This window comes from Astatotilapia calliptera, chromosome 16 (assembly GCF_900246225.1).
Source record: "Astatotilapia calliptera chromosome 16, fAstCal1.2, whole genome shotgun sequence".
In the NCBI taxonomy this organism is placed as follows: domain Eukaryota; kingdom Metazoa; phylum Chordata; class Actinopteri; order Cichliformes; family Cichlidae; genus Astatotilapia; species Astatotilapia calliptera.
The window spans coordinates 10,597,009-10,618,578 of NC_039317.1; the positions used below are offsets into that span (position 1 = coordinate 10,597,009).

The following is a 21,570-nucleotide window of genomic DNA, read 5'->3' on the forward strand; positions in this document are numbered from 1 at the left end:
GAAACATCTAACAGTAGAGCTTAATTAGGGTGACTCCTCAGAGAATGGCTCTGCGAGTAAACAGCTTTGCATGTGGTGGCTGTAGCACTCTCTAAATTGGGTTCCCATGAGGCACATATTTACAAAAGTATCTCTGTTTGAAATGTTGTTTACAATAAGTCAGCTGTTCTCTGTCACATTTGTACTGGATTTTCTGAACAGCTTATTTTCCAGCGTGTTTTTGCCTTTGGATGATTGACCTTTATGTGTCAGTGCTTTTGCTTTTACGTAAACATGTCAGTCTGGTTTATACGACAACACACATGGAACTGCAACTGGGATAGCTGAGGGAAATCATCCATACGCTTGACAGCTATATTTCACCTGAATTTGATTTGCCGATTCCCAAGCTGCTCTGCCTCAATAATGCTCCTGCTTTCGTGCTTCACAGGAATGGACTTCCACGAGGATCTCTCTCGGCTTGGAGAGAAGGAAGGACTAAAGGGTCGCAAGCTTAACAAAGCCGTGGAGAGTTTCACCTGGAACATTACTGTACTTAAGGTAAAGGAAGGCAGAACATAAATAAATATAAACATTTTGTAGGACGAACTTTGAAAAATGTATCTGTAATTTCAGAAGACAAACAGTGACAATAGCTTCAGGCTGGACGAGGCCTTTACAGACCGGACGCGTCAAATTCGTGCAGATATTTTGTTTGTTGAAAATATTTCTGGGCTCACTTCCTAATGCAGCCATTGACACCGAGCATGTAATTTCACAGGAAGAATTTTCAGCATTATTTCAGCTTGATTTTTTTTTTAAAACAATGATTTATTGATTTTTGGAACAACACAAACAGCAACAAATCAGCACAGCCAAATACAAATAAGAAAAAGAGAAGAAAAAACAAATACAGGTACATGAGTTACAGATATACATGTCTGGGTCAAAATATGTACAGCGTTTCACATTTGAAGTCAAGGGAAAGAAAAAAGAAAAGAAAAAAAGGGGAGAGAAAAAAAAGGGAATACAGACATTAATTATTGTGTTTAAAAACAAAATGTGATCCCCCTTTATGTAATAGCACAGCAAGGTCACGAGGTAGGTGATCAGGCAAAGGCTACATGTCCTACAGAATGCATTACAATTGCCCTTTATGATGGCACTAAGGCGCTCCATTGTCACACCTTGAACATTTCTCTGTACCATTGTGTAACAGTGGGGGGCTGTCTCTGAATCCATTGAAACAGTACACATCGCCTCGCTAAATGTAAAAGTTTACCTAACAAAAGCATCTGTACAGAAGACAGAGAGAGCCCTTCTATAGATAGACCCAGAACGAACAGCCCAGGGTTCAGTGGGATCGACTGGAGAAGGATTGAGCGAAGCTCTATAGCAATATTTTTCCAAAATCTAGTAATTAAAGGACATTGCCATATGCAATGGTAGTAGGTCCCCACATCCGTATTGCACTTTACACAAAGAGGAGAAATCTGAGGATGAATTTTATTTAGAAACTCTGGCGTACGCTGCAGTCTATGTAAGATTCTGTAATGGCTTTCCTGGAGTCTGTTACAGGAAAACAATTTCTTGGCAGATCTAAAAGTTTTGGACCATGCTTCTGCACTAAGCTGAACTTCCAGGTCGGTTTCCCACCGAACCCTGGCCTTATCAGTGGTTACAAAATTCAAAGACAATAACTTCCCATAACAAAGAGAGATAAATTTCTTTTTTGTGATTATTTCGTCATTAAATTTAAGAAGAAAGCTTTCAACAGGATTCAAAACTGGTTAATTGGCTGGAAATTTAAGGGAATTTACAAAGTGCCTTACTTGTAGGAACCCAAAGAAGTGTTTCTGTGGTAAATTATATTTAATTTGAACTTGATTAAAGGCCATAAAACCACCCCTTTCAAGCAGATCGCAAATAAATCTTATATTTTTAGAACACCAATCATCAAATATACTATACTTTCCTCCCAGGTCAATACCTGGGAGGAAAGCTTTATTCCTAATTAGAGGTTGTAGTGCACTAGAAAAACCTCTTCTTCCGACGTGGACAACAATATTATGCCAAACCTTAAGTGTAGGCATCAAAATGAAATTATTTCTGACACCAAGAGGAAGGTCAGCCAGATCAATAGATAAAAGACTAAGAAGCGAAAGAGGGTCACAGCACCAAGTATCTACCGGTGGCTCGCCTTGGTACAGAAAGGAATGTAACTACCCTGAGATTATTTGTGTGTGGCAAGCCCAGAAATAATATACGAGGTTAGGAAGTGCCTGCCCCCCCTCATCCGTAGGCAGTTGTAAAATCGGTATCTTTAGTCTAGATTTCTTTCCATGCCATATAAATTTAGAAAGATATCCCTCAATCTCTGAGAATGTTTTTCTGTTGATCCTGACAGGCAACATTTGTATGGGATATAATATTCTGGGTAAAACATTCATTTTGATTAAACTTATTCTACCCATCCAAGACAGGAGGAGGTCAAACCATCTATTGAGGTCATTCTTGATTGAGCCCACAATTGGTTTAAAGTTCAACTTGTACAACTCTGTTGTGTCTGCGGACAGCCTGATACCTAAATATGTAAAACCAGTGGTTGACCACCTGAAAGGAAAATTAGGAGGAGTGTCCCACCTCCCCCCATCACCCAGTGGCAAAGCTTCAGATTTATCATAATTTATTTTATACCCTGAAAAAAGGCCAAATTGATTAATGATATGTGTCAGTGCAGGAATAGATTCTTAGTGGCTTAGTTTCTTAGTTTCTGGCTTAGTGAGAAAGAGCAAGACGTCATCTGCGTAAAGGGAAATTCTGTATTCAGTATTCAACAAGGTTACCCCACAGATCTCAGGGTCAGTTCTTACAGCCTCTGCCAGTGGCTCCAATGCAAGTGCAAACAGTATGGGAGAAAGGGGGCATCCCTGACGCGTTCCTCTACCCAGTGGAAAAACATCTGAGACCGAGCCGTTAACCAACACCCTTGCAGCTGGGGCCCCATACAACAGTTTGACCCACTTGACAAATTCAGATCCCAAACCAAATCTTTCCAAAACATCAAATAGATACTCCCACTCCACCCGATCAAATGCTTTCTCAGCATCCAGTGAAATTGCAAGAGCCCTATAATTGCAAATCTTGCAATCTACACCGAGTAAACTTATAGGTCCGTAAGATGTACACAGATCTGCAGGTTTATCCTTCTTTAAGATCAGGGATATATGGGCAAGGTTTAAGGTGGGTGGAAGTGTGCCCCTCTCAAGAGATTCTACATAAATTTTTAATAAAGGACCCACCATAAAACTCTGGCCCAAACCCGTCAGGGCCTGGAGCCTTTCCACTCTGTAAGGATTTGATTGCATCTAAAATTTCCTGCGCCCTAATAGGACTGCAAAGATCTAATCGACTTTCCTCTGATTGTATAGGGAGATTAACATTATCAAGAAACAATTTCCTAGCGTCTACAGTATTTTGACACTCAGGGGAATATAAGTCCTGATAGAACTCTTTCATTATTTTGCTGATAAGTTTAGCCTCGAATTGTAAAACACCTTTCTTATCTTTTAGAGAGGATATTGCATAAGAGCCCTTTTTCCCCTGGGCAAGTCGGGCAAGTAAGCGTCCAGGTTTGTTGCCCGATTCAAATAATCTATGCTTTGCATAGAATATTGCAGTTTCCGCTTTCTGAGTTAGTAGTTGGTCCAGGGCTGATCTGGCTGCATCCAGTTTTTTAAGCACAGAAACAGACGAGGATTTCTTAAACTCCCTCTCCAAGTTAGTAATGTTGCGTTCAAGTACTAACTGTTTGGCTAAGGTGCTCTTCTTTTTCGCTGAGGTGAAAGAGATAATAGAGCCCCTGAGAAATGCCTTACCCGCCTCCCATAGAGTAGAAGCATTAACCCCCGGTAAGTCATTTGTAGAAAGAAAAAGTTCCCACTGATCTTCTAAATATTTTACAAATTCAGGGTCACTAAGGAGAGCTGGGTTTAGCCGGGCCAGTGTCTAGACAAGGGATCATAATAAGGTGGTAATAACTCCATTGAGACTGATGAGTGGTCTGAGAGAGCGCATGTGTTGATCAAACAACCCCGAGTTCTGTCAAGGACAGATCTAGAAACAAACATGTAATCAATTCTGGAAAAAGAAAAATGGGGGCGTGAGAAAAATGTAAAGTCTTTCACATGTGGATTACAAACTCTCCAGGCATCAAAAAGACCAAGATCTGAGCAGAAGTCCATTGCAGCCTTTGCCATTTTTGAAGGTGGTTGAGATTTTGGTGGATTATAATCAGTTTCAGGACTCAAACCACAGTTAAAATCCCCACCAATTATTACGTGATTCGGACACACAGAGGAGGTTTTTGCCAGAAGGTTTGAATAAAACAATCTATCAAAAGTATTTGGTGCATAAACACTTCCTAATAGAATTTGCTCCCCATATAAAAGCCCAGTAATCAGAATAAATCGTCTGTCCGTATCCCTTACAATAGTATTTAGAGTGAATGGTAGATTTTTATGGATCAATATTGCAACGCCTACTTTTAGAGTTAAAAGAGGAATAGTAAATTTGTCCCACCCAATCACGCTTGAGTTTTAAGTGTTCAGAATCTGTGAGGTGAGTCTCTTGCAGTAATGCAATCTGCACTCTATCTTTTTTGAGTGAGGAAAGTATTTTGTGTCTCTTAAAAAAGTGATTAATTCCCTTGACATTGAGAGTTATAATTTTAATGTTACTCATTGTAAAAGTTGTCAGTCATTGGACAAAAATCGTCAACCCGAAGCAAACAAAAGACCAATCATAATAAACTTTTAAACTTTTAACATAATTTTTGATGATTTTTTTGGATACGAATAAACGGATCTGACCGATCAGACCTCGGCATTTGGTGAAAGTACGCTTGTAGCTCAGAACAAACATTGGTACTAAATAACAATAACATAACATGTACAATGATGTGGAAATAATACTGTTTTATAGTATTATTATTATTATTATTATTTATTTATACTATAATTATACTATTTTAGCTCAGGCACACAGATAGATGCAGCTTCAGCTCCTGGATCAGCTTCTTCTCATGAGGATTGGATAAATGCAGAATATCTGTGCCGTACTTTTCTTGTTTAAAAACATCAGGGCCAGGTCATCGTGGCTAGATGTCGACTTCTTTTTTTAAATTTTTTAAGGACATATTTCCTGTAACAATGCAATTAGTTCAGTGTGCGTATATACACTGGACACGTATGTATATATGTTACCAAAAATTCATAATTTGCTGTTGCTTTTTCACAGCGCGCTCGGTCTCGGCCTTAGGTCCTCAAAGACTCTTGGCTCAGTTTGTTTCTGCATGATGTCAATCAGAGGCAGCCAATCAGAAGAAAGTTGACGTAAAGAAAGAGGAAGGGAGTTAATTTTACAGTCACACTCGGTCAGGCAGTGGTTGGTCTATAAAGGGTTAAGCAGAAATTCTCTTTCATTATTTACATTCAAAGTTGAGCCACAACCTCATAGATTCGAAACACCAATTCCTCCACAATTAATGATGTAATTCAGGGGTGGGGAACTCCAGGCCTCGAGGGCCCGTGTCCTGCAGGTTTCAGATGTGTCCTTGATCCAACACAGCTGATTCAAATGGCTAAATGACCTCCTCAGCATGCCTTTAAGTTCTCCAGAGGCCTGGTAATGAACTAATCATTTGATTGAGGTGTTTTGACCCAGGGTGAGATCTAAAACCTGCAGGACACTGGCCCTCGAGGCCTGGAGTTGCCCACCCCTGATGTAGTTGCTGCAGGACATCAGTTTCATGACACTTTTCATAAAGCAATAGAACCAGAATAGAACAAACTGAGTCGAGTCCTCGATTACAAATGTGTCGACAATCTCTCTGCGTTTAAGAATTGGCTGCAGTCAGTTTGAGTCGGACTGTAACTGTAGACAGGTTGGCTCCCACTTTGAGACCTGTGTGCAATCGCCTTGCAATCTGAAGCAGTCCAAGAGGTTGAGCATGCGGTTGAGGGCATGTCTTAGCATGACTATGAGCAATCAATCATTGAATTAAAAAAAGTAATGCAATCATTGGGCAAACTCCACATTTTCCTTGTTGCAAGGAGGCTTCTGTCCTATTTTCACTCTTGCTGAGCCATAAGGCAGCTTGTTTTAGACAGAGCCGAACCAACGCCAAGAACGAGATAAATAAGGATTCATCTTGTTTAGGGCTGCCACAAACGATTATTTTGATAGTCGACTAGTCACCGATTATTTTTGCGATTAGTCGACTAATCAGATCATGCATCCATTGGATGTAAAACGTACAGCTTATTGCACCAGCATGTGTCTGCTCTTATATAACTATCATTAGCTTACAGCTAGAAGTGTTTAAGGTCTGTGCTAACTAAAAATAAAGACAAGATGATAGTTTCTTAAATTTTAATGAAATTTGCAGATTGTTTCGTTGGAGTTTAATAAACTCAGCCGTCTGCTCCTTGCTATCTAAAATATAACGGGACACCGCAGTATATTCTCGAGGATCTCACACTTCTGATAATCAGTTGTCTGCTTGACGTTTATTCAGCTGTGTAAAAACAATACAATAACATTTTTAAGTTATCTAAGTGACTTATGTATGTTTAACCTGAGTAGCGAAAGACAGCGGTGGGTTTGAAAACGATTTGCCAGGAGTCCGGTGTTCTCACGGCTCTAATGAGCCTTGCCCCCGGCTCGCTATCGAGCTAGTGGGTAACAGACGTCTCCGAAAACGTCGGAGCGCTTTTGAAAATATGTGGTGTCTTGATAAACTGAGCAGATATTTGAGGTTTACACAGCTACATTCTCCTCTGAAAATATGTTAAACGTTTATTTTGTGACCCAGAAAGAATAATAAGAGTAATATTAAAACTAACTAGCTGCCGCCATTGTTGGAAACTGAGCTGGGCTGCGCTATGAATTCTGGGACAGAGCTGCTTCTTCTTCTTCGGGGTTTAACGGCAGCTGGCATCCTTGTACATGCAGTGCTGCCATCTTCTGTTTCAGTCCCTTATTACACTCTTAAATCCTGCTACTTATTCTTGCGTCTTTTGTGCTCTAACAAAGCTTCAAACGACGTCGTCGACGATTTTGATAGTCGACGTAATCGTGACTAGTTGACTAATCGTGGCAGCCCTAATCTTGTTTGGAGCTGGGATCGTGCAGAGCTGCTACAGGGGAGAACAAGAATAAACATATGGAGCCTGAAATGAGCAGAATTTCAGCTTTTTACATACGAGGAGAATTCCCCCCAACACCTCCTGCATACACCCGTCCCTAATAACAAAAGACTATAAAACTATTTAAATGTTACCTTTTGCTTTCATTGAAGTTCATGACTTTGCAGGTATGAGTCAGACTCACGCGTCTTCCTTTGTGCTGCAGGGACAGAGCGATCTGTTACGTGGGGCTAAGATGGATTCTCTGGATGCCCTGAGGCAGCTGGCTCTGGCCTGTGAAGCCTGTGGACTCACCTCCTCCTCTTCTTCCTCCAATTCCTCATCCTCCAATTTCTCCACAGTTGAGCTGCACTACTCCTCCCACCCCCTGTCCGGCCGCCGAAGCAGCACACACGGCAACGGACGCATCTGAGACCCACCTGCCCACCCCCCCCCCCACCCCCCGGGTCCAACACACTGCCAAAGATGAAAAGGGATTGAAAAGAGTAATTACAGAGGATAGCAGACAGAAAAAGAAAAGAAAAACCTGGACCTGGGTGTGTAAAGCAACAGATTAGACATAGATTTCTCTATGCTAGAGTGTATTCCTGTATACAGTGCAGTAAATGTGTAGACTAAAGCCTTACGGTGAGTCCAGCCTGCAGAGAGGCTCCTCATGAATGTCTGCCGGTGGAAGAAAGACGTTAAACACAGGAACTTAATTTTCTGAGAGCTTAAATCAGCATTTAAAAGTCAATAGTTTCTTCCTCATTAATGAGGAAATCAGAGACAACTTAGTAGTTTGTGACACTGGAGCCCCAGATGATGACCGTCATATTACTGGTGTTTCGTTTCAGAGGTGAAGTTTTGGAAAGGAGCGAATGTAGAGCTGTTAGTTTGGCCTGTCCCTTGGGAAGGCAGCAAAATTGCCTGTGTGTGTTGGAAATGGTGGAAAGGTGCAATAACAGATTGAGAAAACCTCACAGGTGGAGAGTTGCTGATTACGTTAGCCTAGAATTTTAGTATTTTAGACGTAGCTGCAGAAACGTTTGCAGTTGCTTAATATTTAAAAGGAAAACTGAGGTTTAATCCAGTTAGGATGACCACCGATCAAGTAGAGTATATACTAACATGACTGACAGTTAGTGTTATGATCACTAACCTCTGTCCTTTCACCTGAATAGTGGAAGTATCCTTTTTCTGACTCGTTCTCCTTAAAGCATAGCAGTGTCTGCCTAATTTCTTCACAGCATTCAAACAAAATGAGCTTCAGATGGAGAAAAAGGATCGTATCTCAAATATGAAGGCTTATTAATGAGGTTTGAGAGTTTGGAAAGGTTGCAGGTCAAATCAATCCAGCCGTTTGTGTAATGTATCGCTTCTTTCCAGACTGCAATCTCTTAACCTCTGTAGGCCTTATCTGCCCTGTTTGAGGATTAATGCACTTACTAGATGCCCTTGTATCTCCGAGTACACTCACACATTTCTCCTTCTGGTTTGTGTGTTTGTGCAAAGAAAGCACCAGAAGCTTGCACGCACACACACACACACACACACACACACACACACACACACACACACACACACACACACACACACACACACACACACGCAGGTTCTTATTATCTCCACGCAATGGCCTGTGGGGCTGTTGGCATTTGTTGTTTGTTAGTGTGGTAATTGGAGAGGATGTGTATGTAGTACTGCATGTCTGCTGTGTGGATCTTGTTACCACCTCACTATGCTGACATGCGGTGTAATGAAAGCTCAGAGTCTGTGGAGGAAGAGCGGCTTCCTGCAGTTTGGATGAAGTTGACTACACTGGTGTAGCAATAATTTCAACTAAAGTAATACACAAAGACTGTATAACTCAACAATAGAATGAACTGTGCAACTCAGTTATAAAAGAAATCAACTAAAACACATGTGATATGATGTGTGGCAGGGGCTGTTCATGGTTGTGTCAGTGATGGTGTTCTTCTGTGTCTGAGCATTAACGTGTGCTTCTTTTTAACACGGGAAACCTGTTCTTAAACTCTGCTGATTGGGGCCAATCTAGCATGACTCCAGAAACTCTCAGCTCAAGCTTTTTAAGGGTGACATGTCTTAAAGTGGGCCTGTTCCACTCCAGAACTCTAGTAGAGTGGCTTTCGTGATTTATGGTAAATAAAAATATTCCTTATTTGTCTTATAAAGTTGTTTTACTTCTTCTGACCAGCTGCCCTTTGCAGATTTGGGGCTTCTCTGCTCAAAGAGCTGTGTGCCTCAAATGACCATATTAGGTAAATCCTGTCCTGTCTGATAGCCTGTCATACGGAGCCAAGAGTAGAAAAACTGTGTGAAACAGAGCAGTTAGAAGCAGACGCTTACTCACTCATTTGAATATTTGGCCACGTTTAATAAGAGCAGCCACCGCTGGGACCATAATGACAGAAAATAGGTACCTTTGCAAACAACACTGTTTTCTTAATTTTGTTTGAGATACAATAAAAATCGCATCTTAGTTCTGCTGGATTGACTTGTGATTGTAATCCAGTGCCGACCAACTTAAGTTCCACCTCCGTGTTTGAAGGAGGAGGCATCTTAACCTAACTTAAGACTAAAAGACATTTTGAATGTTTCTTTTGCCGTTTCAGGAGAGCAGGTACGTGGGCCACGGCTAAATATTGGAGCTTAACAGCCAGTGGCATTTTTAGAGTAGACAAGATATAATGAGAAGCACAGGGTTTACTAACTGACTTAGTCCTGTGCAGACGTGTATGTGCAAAGCTACTGTATCTTCTGAATGAGTCTGCCGTGTTTTGTAATAACCTCCTTCTTACCCCCTACTTCTCTCCATCCTCTTGTTCCTGCTGCTCTTCCCGAGACTCCAGGTGGGCAGTGACAGAGCTGGTGTACTGAGTCATAGCCACAGGAGGAAGCTGACCTAATAACATTTCCATGTTTTTCTTTGGGTGTGTGTGAGTGTGTGCGTGTCTGTGAAAGGGCTTCACAAAGTAGAAAACAAATAATGGCGAGAGAGCAAAGGTTGCAGAATAGAAGAAGTGTCTGATATTGGCTGCATGTGTGGGTCGGTGGGCACACCTGCAGAGCTTCGTAATTGGCCGGGAGCAGTAGACGTGGTGACAGCGCCTGCTGTTTGGGTCTATTAATAACACTCTGACTCACTGGAGGCTTCAAGATGTGAGTTTGTGCTGGAGCGCTTATGTTTGTCACCATACAACGGTGCCCTAATTCCTCACCCGATGATGCTGGATTTCGGTCGCTGGTGTTTCGGGTCCTCTGTGGAGGATTACTGCCCCCAAGAGGCAAGTTTGTGAATGCTTTCATCGGGTCATAGGAGGTGTTGACTGCCTAGAGCTCTCCAGGACTGCAGGGAGGATCTCTCTGCATTAATGGTCTGTGAGCTGCAGGTAAACAAACCACAGTACTAGCTTTTCTGTGTTAAGTTAAGCTTATCCTTGGAATAACTCATCATGTGAAAAAGTATTAGCATCCCACGGAAATTTTTTTTAAAAATATATTTGGACAAGTAAACACTAGATGAGCTTTGAAACAGTGCCTAAAGGCAGGGTGTGAGAAAAACACAGGGTTTAAAAACTTATTAGGCTGTTTGCTGATGAGTTTGTGCACAGATGATGTTTCTGTCTTAGAGGACTCCACGGTGAAAATTAACGCTTTTTATTCAACATAAAGTATGTAAACTTTGACATCTGAAGTTAGTATTGATAAATGATAAATGGGGTGGTACTTCGCTACTCTGTGCACAAAACACTCTTGTCTGCCAGCTCATTCCATAACCCTCCATTCCTTCTTTTTTAACCACCCCCTGTTGATTTTCTAGTCTTTACATCATCACCTCATCAAAAGGGCCTTGCATACATTCCAATCAGTCTCTGATCTCACACATAATTAATAGCTGAATCAGTGTCTGGAATCGACAGTCCCTAAGGTAGTGAAGCAACCCCAAACCGATTATTTCCACCTCCATAGTTCTCATGAGGTTCTTCTTCCGAAGCTGCCTTTGGTCATTCCTGATATAATGACTGAGCAACTCAGCCAGTTTTGTTCTGAGCTTCTTTTTCAAACAGTAAACCCTTTTTGTGGCACCGTTAGTTGCAAGACTTAAAATCCTGGTTTGTCTTTGCATCAAATGGTGTATATAATATCATAATATCATATCATATAAGTTGGAAAACATATGAAATCAATTACCAGATTTGTAGACATTCACAGCTGTGAGTATGATGGCAAAGTCTTCAGGAGCACAGAGAACAGCAGAACGATAAAAATGGGAGCCCCTAATGTTATGGACATTACGTTTTCTATGATGGAACTGACAAAAACCAAAAAGAAAATAATAATTTTAAGTTTTACTTCTTTTAAAATAGGCCCTGTATTATTATTTTTACTGTTTCACCTTCAAATGTTTGCTTGTCCAAATATATCAAGAAACTTTTATGAAGATCATAAACTTCTCTTTGACGTAATGAGTTTTATGCTCTATTTATAAAGCTCGTGATCACTGAGCTGATGCATTGAACAAAGGCAGTATGTAAGCCAAGAAAAATGGCTGCTTGATCTCTTTTTTGGAATTCGACCTCTGTGGCGTGTCAGGAATCTGCACCTGAACCCAAATGTGTAGCTGGATGAATCAAATGAACCAGATCTTTGTTTCTTTTTGTTGCTTGATCGAACCCATTTACTTCTATAATAGCAAAACATATGAGAAATTTTCCAATGAGTGTCCTTTTATACCTTCCAGGCAGCTATTGCTTTCATTTGGTATCTGTATGGTATGAAAGTCAGCTTCCAGGTTAAACCAGTTCAGTGAACATCCTGCTCAGGTTTATTTTATCAGTGATATTATTCTACAGATGCAAGCAGACAGAAAACAAGCAATATTTTCATCAACACAACAGAGAAAGTTCCCTTTCTCAAAACCCTTTTTGTTCAAGAAGCTACCAAACCAACATCACTACGTGCATTGTGATTAATGTGATCAGTGCAACACTGTGCAACAATCAAAACCATCTTGGGACTTCTCAGTAGCACACGGTTTTCTCACAAAAACATTTTCTTTTTTGTTAAAGGTACTTAACAAGTACTTTGTTATTTAAATTTTTTTTTTTCAAAAAATAACCAAAGGTTTGAGCAGATTTTAAAGAAACAACCTTTCAGTCTTTAACCATCTATTACTGTTGTGTTTACCCGCTGGTAAAATGCTCCCACCTGCTGGTGAAAGCTTGAAGTACATTTAGAAGGGGCTAATTAAAAAAAACTAAATTGTGCTTTTGTTGCGCACAAGTTAATAAAGCTGAGCATGTCGTTCACTGTAGTTTGTTTCAAGCAAGGGTGAGGTCAGTCATGAAGATCTGTAGTCACTGAATTCAGCTCGCAGAAAGAGTGGCATTATCCTGGGAAGAAAAGCAGGGTTCAGCTAATCCAGCACTCGTACGTTTTGTCTTCACGTCACCTCGTGTGATGATGGCCAATGTCAGATGTTTTGCAGTATTAAACCTTCAGTGTTTACCTCTGCCAAAGGTACTGCAGTCACCATTCAGTACAATGCTTTACATTCAGTGCATTGCATCCCATTGGTAACCCACTGCTGCTCCCGGATCCTTGAAGCTATTTCCCTTTATGACTTCAAAAGTGGGAACACATCCACGGAAAGATTTCTCTCTCACTGTGATTCAATATTTAAGCAGAATTCTGGTTTGTTTCAGATATTTCCCATTATTGTGCCAATTGCTGCTCCATGAATCGTGCTTACTCTGCCCTCCCCTCCACTGTAATGATTCAGTACAAAACAATATCAACAAAAAGTGTTCTTACTTGAGTCTGTCTGATTGAAACACAATAATGGGAAATATGCAAGGTTAAAATAAGCCACCATTCACCCATTAGGTGTGAGTTTGAGGTGTGGGAGTGGTAGACTAGCCATGTAAAAGATGGGTGCTACAATTGTACTGCAATGTACCTGTTAATCCATGTGTCTTAACTTAGAGCTAACCCTCCCTGTACTCTTCAGCGTGTGTGATGCTACCAGTGGTCAAATAGTGCTTAACGTTCATGTGAATAATCGGAGAGTTGTTTATACCTGCCGTAGTGACGTGGACAAACATGTGAAACACTTGGAAATGTGTAAAGGTGTTTTAGGTTTCGTAGGCTAATATCTGTGGCATCTACAATGTGTGTATTGGCCTGTATCTGCACCACTGACCTTTTAAACCAGTGCAGTTCCCTCAACTGTTCTCATAGTCCATTGTGTGTTTTTGTAAAGCTGACAGGAGAAATAAAGACCAAAAGAAGAAAAATATTTATTGAAGTGTGTTTTAAAGCTATAAATATATATAATTAATTAAATGGACCTTGCTTTTATTTTGAAAAGCTACTGTGTTTTCTATCTGACTAATAATCAAATATAACAGTATGTATCCCAGCTAAATAAAGACTTCTCTTCCTGACCAAATCTTCTGGTCGTGTATACTTGATCTCGTCCTGCTGCAGGTATGTTTACAATATATGCACCTCTAACATATAACTGTCATAGGGCTTGGCATGGTGTCATGCAAGTCTTTTCTAATGCTGTAAAGTCAGGACGGCTCCAGAGGTTTCTCCTTGGATTATACTTGCTTGCTGGTATGCACACAGACAAACACCATGGCTGTAAGATGGAAGTGTAGTTTCTGACAGATTTAAAGACAAGTTAGCAGCAAAAACACTAGAGCTTACTGACAGCAAAGTCTTATTGAATTAGTAAAATCAGTGAGGATGTGGCAGGTGATTGGTGTGTGTGTGTGTTTGGAGGAAGGGGGGGGGGAGACACATAAAAGTGACTAACAAAGTACAACAGGAAATGACCAAAGGAGACATTAACTTAAGGACAAATAGAGACACAGATAAAGAAACACAGGAAAAACAGTAAATGTATAACTTATACAACGTATGATGCCATTTTAAAATACATGTTGAACACATGAATGCACCGTTTGTTTTCCAAATCAGATGTTAGTACAGTAGCAGGTGTAGCTGTGCCAGCATGGCTGTGGTGAGTCCTCAGTAACTGCTTTTCAGTAGCAGGCCTGAGATACTGAGAGGTTCATGTCCTGTGCATGATGTTAGTCCATGTTTCCAGGAGGGGGAGCCAAACATCAGGCTATTTTCTCATTGGGCAAAACTTATCCCACCATTCAATGGTTTATTTTAATGTCCACTTTATGACTTTAGGGTTTTTTTTTTTCACATCTTTGATTTTTGTGCATATATGTTGTTGAGCCTTTCTAATTTCATGGTGCAACACTGCATAGAATCCAAACACACACAGATGTTCTGTTTATTATTATTACGGGCGATCGTGGCTCAAGAGTTGGGAGTTCACCTTGTAATCGGAAGGTTGCCGGTTCGAGCCCCGGCTTGGACAGTCTCGGTTGTTGTGTCCTTGGGCAAGACACTTCACCCATTGCCTACTGGTGGTGGTCAGAGGGCCCGGTGGCGCCAGTGTCCGGCAGCCTCGCCTCTGTCAGTGCGCCCCAGGGTGGCTGTGGCTACAATGTAGCTGCCATCACCAGTGTGTGAATGGGTGCGTGAATGGGTGGATGACTGGATATGTAAAGCGCCTTGGGGTCCTTAGGGACTAGTAAAGCGCTATATAAATACAGGCCATTTACCATTTATTATGACTTATATATCAAAGGTTCATATTAGGGACACAACAAACAGTTATTACATTTGTTTATTTAATCTGCTGATTAGTTCTATCATTAGTCAAAAGTGATAAATATTTTTAAAAATTGTAAAAACAAACATAAAATAAAAGTAATTAGAAATGTCCATGCTTCCATCTTCTTGGTCTCCAAATATCCAACAGGACTCTAGTGACTCATGTAATATTGGGGTCAGATTCATATTGACCCATGTAAATGGAAGTTTCTTAAATAACTTGGAGTCAGCCTGCCTCAGCCTGATTCAGCTCCATGGTGCTGAGCCCGTACGTGTTGCAGGGACTTGGTCTTCTGGGCCGAAGATGGTTCTTCATAACTCTGGCTGGATGCTGGGACAAATCAGATGCCTGCCTCCCTCCCAGCACGATCTGTCAGTGTTGTGATGTTTAGTCTCCTAATCTAGAATGAAGGGCAGCAAAGTCTCAGTCTTTTCCCATCCCCACCCACTTTCTCTCCCTCGAGAGGTGTTGGGCAGCAGATGGGAAGTGATGGAACTGCGTGGTACTGTAGGCAGTGACATGGCAAGCTGTCAGGTCCTAATGCAGGCTAACATCTGGAGGTTGTTGTCCATGTCACTTCGGGGTCCTCTAGCCCAGGGCGAGAAGCCACCCTGTGGGACATAAACCCAGGGCCAGAGCTGGGCTCTTTTGACAAGGAACTGTCGACGATGGGAGTCAGCTTGCCTTTGACTTCATAAGGAAAGTGAGAGATTAAGATTTAGATTGTACTAGGGGGTAATACTAACTGAACTCCAGTACAGTGTGACGGAGCAGTAACTAGTTTAAGTGGGCCATCAAAGTAAAGGTTCTCAGAAAAATACATTTAGTATGAAACTACATGGCTCTGCATATATCATGAAGCAGCTTTTACAGTGTATTTATCACAGGAAACAGCTGTCACAATCTACAAATAGACCATCATAAGACATCCTCGGCGAGCGGGTGGTGTAGCCACGGCTATAGGCACAGCAGGATAATACAGAGCCCGTTAAAATCGTCAGTGCCATCGAGGCACTATGCTATTAGCGCTTCATGCTTGCCTCGAGCATCCAAGAAGCAAGTGCCTCTTCTATTTTAATGACAGCCCTCACCCAGAGGTAATTTCACAGTGATTAAGGCAAGAGGAAAAAAATTATGTCTTAAAAGTCTCTAAATTGCATCTTATTTATCCACCTTTTAACTAACTACAAAAGGAAGACAGACAATGGCACTGCATGTTTCTACCTCTCCTGGTGAACAATTATACTTGAGACATTATCTGGTCCATTGTTAGATGGGTATTAAATATGGCACCCAGGAGATATGACAGAGTAAAGCTTTGATGGAAAAGTTAAGATGAGAGAAATTAGATGAAAAAACAACAACTTGAAATTATTAGTTTTGAGTGTTTTTTCTTTCTTTCCTCAGATCAAATTCAATCTGCCTGATCTAAACACGAGCTCTGGTTTCAATTTTTAGTGTAGTGTATTTTTTAATTGTTTATTTTTTGTGTAACCTTTATCCCGTGTCAGGTTTATCATTTATTCATTTATTTTTAGCCCATGTGACGTAGCATGACTCAACACATAGCTTTGGCCTAAATACTGGTAAGCTATTCAAATTGCTGGCTCCAAAACCAACTCAGTCCCCTTGCCAAAATGTAAAAAATTGTAAAACCTTTGGTCCTGGTATGTGGCAACTGTATGCATGATTTTTAGGTAGACCTTTAAAATGTTTTATGGCTTAATGTCATGCATAATCAATGGCCTGGCCATTTTAAGTGACTGCTTGGGTGCAATTTGTTTAGTAGTACAAAAATGTTACAGTGGGCACTGTCATTGTTTGCATTGATACTTGAGTGCAGGTGTGCATTGCTCTGGAATCTGACTGATCTGTTCCTGTTGGACTTGGAACTAATAAATCTTTAACAACTGCAGCTTTTACTGAAATGTAGGACGACGAGACTTCTGGACCCACTTTGAGTCTATGGATGGACTGTCAGAGTTATGAAAGTGCAAATAGCAGCGCACTGACAGAATAGGTTATAATATAATTTAGGCTATTATTTTTGCTAACTAAAAATGACATTTCTGTCAGCTCAGTTCAATTGTATTTTATTTATACTGTGATAGATCACAACAGCAGTCACTTCAAGGCACTTTATCATTCTAAGGTAAAGATCCAGCAATAATACAGAGAAACCCCAACAATCAAACATCCCCATTTAAGCAGCACTTGGTGACAGTGAGAAGAAAGAACTCCCTTTTAACAGGAAGAAATCTTCAGCAAAGTCAGGCTCAGGGAGGGGCAGCCATCTGGGGATCACGGTATTCTCTGAATTTTCCTTGCTAACTAAACTCAATGCTACCAACTGCTCCTTTTCATTTAAAAAAAACAAAGTTGCACCAGTCAAACTGGCCGACTTGTATGTACATAAACATATGTCAGCTCAGGAATTGCTATGCATTCTGGGTTGTCACCGCCGTGTTGTTTTTCATACAAAACCAGAACCAAAACAAAGTCAGACCCTAGCAGGTGATAGGGAGGAAAACAGAATAATGAATGCATGAAAAAAGCATCCAAATGACCCGTGACACAACACAATACAAAGAGAAGCTAAACAATGAGGAAAAGGATTGGGAGAGGTCAATCCACAGAGAATGCTTACTTTATTTTTAGGAGCTACTGAGTCAATTTTATTGATAAAGCATCAGGAAGCAGGAAGAAGATTCATAAATGGACAAACGGCAACAACACTCAGATGGTACTAAGGGATCAAAATGTGTCAAAAAGATATTCTCCGCACTAATGTAGCCTCAAGTTCAACTCGTTATCTAACAGGAGTCGATGTGGTCTTCTGCTGATGTAGCTCATCTGCTTCAAGATTTGATATGTTTTGAGTTCAGGGATGCTCGTCCGCATACTTTGGTTGTAATAAATGGTTATTTGAGTTACTGTTTTCTTCCTATCGTCGAACCACTCTTCTCAGCCCTCTAGCATCCGTAAGGTATTTTTGCCCAGAGACCTGCTGCTCACTGAATATTTTCTCTTTTTCTGAACTTTCTCTGTAAACTTCAGAGGTGGCTGTGTGGGAAAATTCCAGGAAATACTCACACAAACCCCTTTGGCACCAACAACAGTGACATATTCAAATCACATAAGGTTTATTCACTGTTCTGATCTGATCGGTTTGAAGTTCAGCGAGCTGTTTGGACCATTAAGTTCCTGCCATGTGGCTGATTATATATTCAATTCAATTCAATTTTATTTATATAGCGCCAAATCACAACAAAAGTCGCCTCAAGGCGCTTCATAGATACAGAGAAAAACCCAACAATCATATGACCCCCTATGAGCAAGCACTTTGGCGACAGTGGGAAGGAAAAACTCCCTTTTAACAGGAAGAAACCTCCGGCAGAACCAGGCTCAGGGAGGGGCGGCCATCTGCTGCGACCGGTTGGGGTGAGAGAAGGAAGACAGGATAAAGACATGCTGTGGAAGAGAGACAGAGGTTAATAACAGATATGATTCAATGCAGAGAGGTCTGTTAATACATAGTGAGTGAGAAAGGTGACTGGAAAGGAAAAACTCAATGCATCATGGGAATCCCCCGGCAGCCTACATCTATTGCAGCATAACAAAGGGAGGATTCAGGGTCACCTGGTCCAGCCCTAACTATATGCTTTAGAAAAAAGGAAAGTTTTAAGCCTAATCTTAAAAGTAGAGATAGTGTCTGTCTCCCGAATCCAAACTGGAAGCTGGTTCCACAGAAGAGGGGCCTGAAAACTGAAGGCTCTCCCTCCCATTCTACTTTTAAATACTCTAGGAACAACAAGTAGGCCTGCAGAGCGAGAGCGGAGCGCTCTAATAGGGTGATATGGTACTACAAGGTCATTAAGATAAGATGGGGCCTGATTATTTAAGACCTTGTATGTGAGGAGCAGGATTTTGAATTCAATTCTGGATTTAACAGGAAGCCAATGAAGGGAAGCCAAAACAGGAGAAATATGCTCTCTCTTTCTAGTCCCTGTCAGGACTCTTGCTGCAGCATTTTGGATTAGCTGAAGGCTTTTCAGTGAGTTTTTTGGACATCCTGATAATAATGAATTACAGTAGTCCAGCCTGGAAGTAATAAATGCATGAACTAGTTTTTCAGCGTCACTCTGAGACAGGATATTTCTAATTTTAGAGATATATGCATCAACAAGCAGTTGAACAGGTGTACCTAACACAGTTGTTGCTTTCAGACTACTATTTTTTTTTTTTTTACCTCTTTATATTATTTAAACATAACAGTTTTATGTTCTCTTGCTCTCATTAACCTGTTCATGTTTGTGATTGGTCAGATGCTGACAGCCCCTCCCTTATCATGTGAGCTCACGTACAGCCAGGCTGGGAACCCCTGGTTTGACTTATCAAGGTGAAAATAGCCTCAGTGTCACTCCTGAGTACAGGCCCCTGTACTCAGGGGACACTAAAGAGTTCAGAAAAAGAACAAAGAAAGAAAGTAAAAACACAGAAAGCCACACGAGGAACTAACTTCTAAAATAAAACAGGAAGTAAACTGAATGAGGAAGAGACATACCAAATACAAAATAACCCTGTAAGAAGTCATAAGCATCATTACGACCTAAAAGCCAAACAAAGCGCACAACAGAAGTAAACACTGTTACAACTTTGTCAGCCAAATACTTACTTTTAATATCATCCCCGATGCTCTTGACTGCAGCCTGATAAGCATTACAAATGAATCCTTTGCTTTTGCCCAAGTTCCAAAGTCACAAACAGAAACTGTCTCTAATTGGATGAATCCCAGAAATGAGTTTCATGAACTGAGGAGATGAAGATCGAGGCCCCATCAAGGCATTTCGTCTCTATCAAATCACTCTCCATTGTGCCAGCTGGAGAGGAGCTTGGAGATACGGATAATTACGCTCACCAGAGTCCATGTCGCACCTCTCTATACCCTCCCTTTCTCAAGGAGGACAAGTTCCTCCTCCCCTACCTGAGCAATCACACACCATCTTCACAGATATTGTATTATAATCACGGCCATTCACAACTTGCTAAAGTTTGAATTTACCACTTCCCATTATCCTCCTGAATCATCCCTCCTCCTCTACTCTTTTCATTTATTTTCTCTCTTGATTGCACGTTTTCGGGCTCATCAGTCACTGTTAGTCACATAGTCCTTTACAAGTGATTGAAACACTTGCATACTGAATTGTAGTGACTCTTTTTTTCTTCCTCTTTCTCACTCACACACATGCATACACTCCTCTGGCTAATGCTGCTAATGTTAATAGCTTGTTCTGCTTTAATTGGTTCCTAAACGCTGTAAGCAGAGTTCCCACTGTGTGTTTAATGAACAGGTAGCACCCCATGATTACAGTAATCTCAACCCACCACCCCGCTGCTACAGACTCCCTTCACACATACATACATGCAAACCTACACACACACACACACACACACGGTCCCTGGGTCTTGTCGTAAGCAAATGGACAAAGGCAATTTGAGAGGCTCCTCAGCTCTGCAGGATGCTGGGCAATTTAAAGACGGGGATGAGAAGGAGAGAGGGACCAGACGAGGGTGAACACAAAAGAAAATGAGAGGAGATGAGACCCCCCCTCCCAAAAAAATAATTACTGTTTTTTTTAAGCCAAGAAGAGGTGGAATCATTTCAGAGCTCACGTGTATGACCAGTAAGCATGTTACTACTGTGCAGGCTGGAGTGTGTGGGGAGAAAAAGCTTTGCTGATTATAAAATGTGTGTCTCTGACTCCATGTTGTGATTGTGTTTGATCCTTGTGTGTTTTTTCTACAAATTTGCACTGCATTTTTCCTTTCCTTCATTTGTTCCCTCTGTCTGCATCTATCCTGCTCTCTGTTTTTGTTCTTTCTCATCCTACCTTCCTGTCTCTGAGTTTCTCCTCTTTTCTTTGCCCATCATTTGTTTTCTAAAAGTTTTTTCCCCCCTCTTGCTTTCTTATCTCCTCGGGTGTCCTTGTTCATACTCCTCTTTTACTTGTTTCCCTTTGTTGTCTTTTGTTATTATTTTTTCTTTTATTGTCAACTCTTTTATTTTCTGCTGTTCCTTTTTTTTGCTTCCTTTACTTTTTTCCTCCTCTCCTCAGTTGTCTTTTTCCATTTTTCATTCATAGCCCTTTCTTTTCTTTTCCTGATTTGCTTTCCTTTCACATTTGTTCCTAGTTTCCTTCCCTCACACCCTTGGCCCTTGTATTCTCTGGTCATTTCCCTTTTCCCCCTTTCCTCATCTCCCCATTTCCCATCCAGCTCCCTTCTTATAGTCTCTTCCTCCTCTCCTTTTCACTTGCCTCCTGCCTCCTCTCCTGTGTTCTTTTCTTCCTCTCCTCTCCATCTGTTAGTCTTTGTCTATCCCGAGGCACAGAGTCAGGAACTCCTCTCCTCAGTGGGCTGATGAGGATGTGGGGTGACATCCACCTTTCTCTCTTTTTTCGGCAGAGTGAGTAGAAACAGAGGTGGGTCTCATTGGAGGCCTGTATATATGTACGGCTGGGTGGCAAACCTCATGTTGTATACATATTTGTTCAAACATGTGCGAGCTGCTCAGTAATCCTCTCCACTTGGTTCACCCTCCCACACGTGTATATAAACATGCAAGCCTCTGCCCATCTCAGCTACTATGGGGGAGATGTGATAGGTGAGCTTAACAAA

The 21,570-nt window shown here is 41.1% G+C and overlaps 1 protein-coding gene across 1 annotated transcript in view; it reads left to right on the forward strand.

Moving 5' to 3' along the window:
• Nucleotides 1-8,708, forward strand: part of plcl1 (phospholipase C like 1) — a 127,602-nt gene extending 118,894 nt beyond the window's left edge. The window contains exons 11-12 of the mRNA XM_026146001.1: nucleotides 431-540; nucleotides 7,393-8,708. Of these exons, the coding sequence (XP_026001786.1) occupies nucleotides 431-540; nucleotides 7,393-7,599 (317 nt within the window). The 3' untranslated portion in view covers nucleotides 7,600-8,708. The remainder of the gene's footprint in view (nucleotides 1-430; nucleotides 541-7,392) is intronic.
• The last annotated feature ends 12,862 nt before the right edge of the window (nucleotides 8,709-21,570 follow it).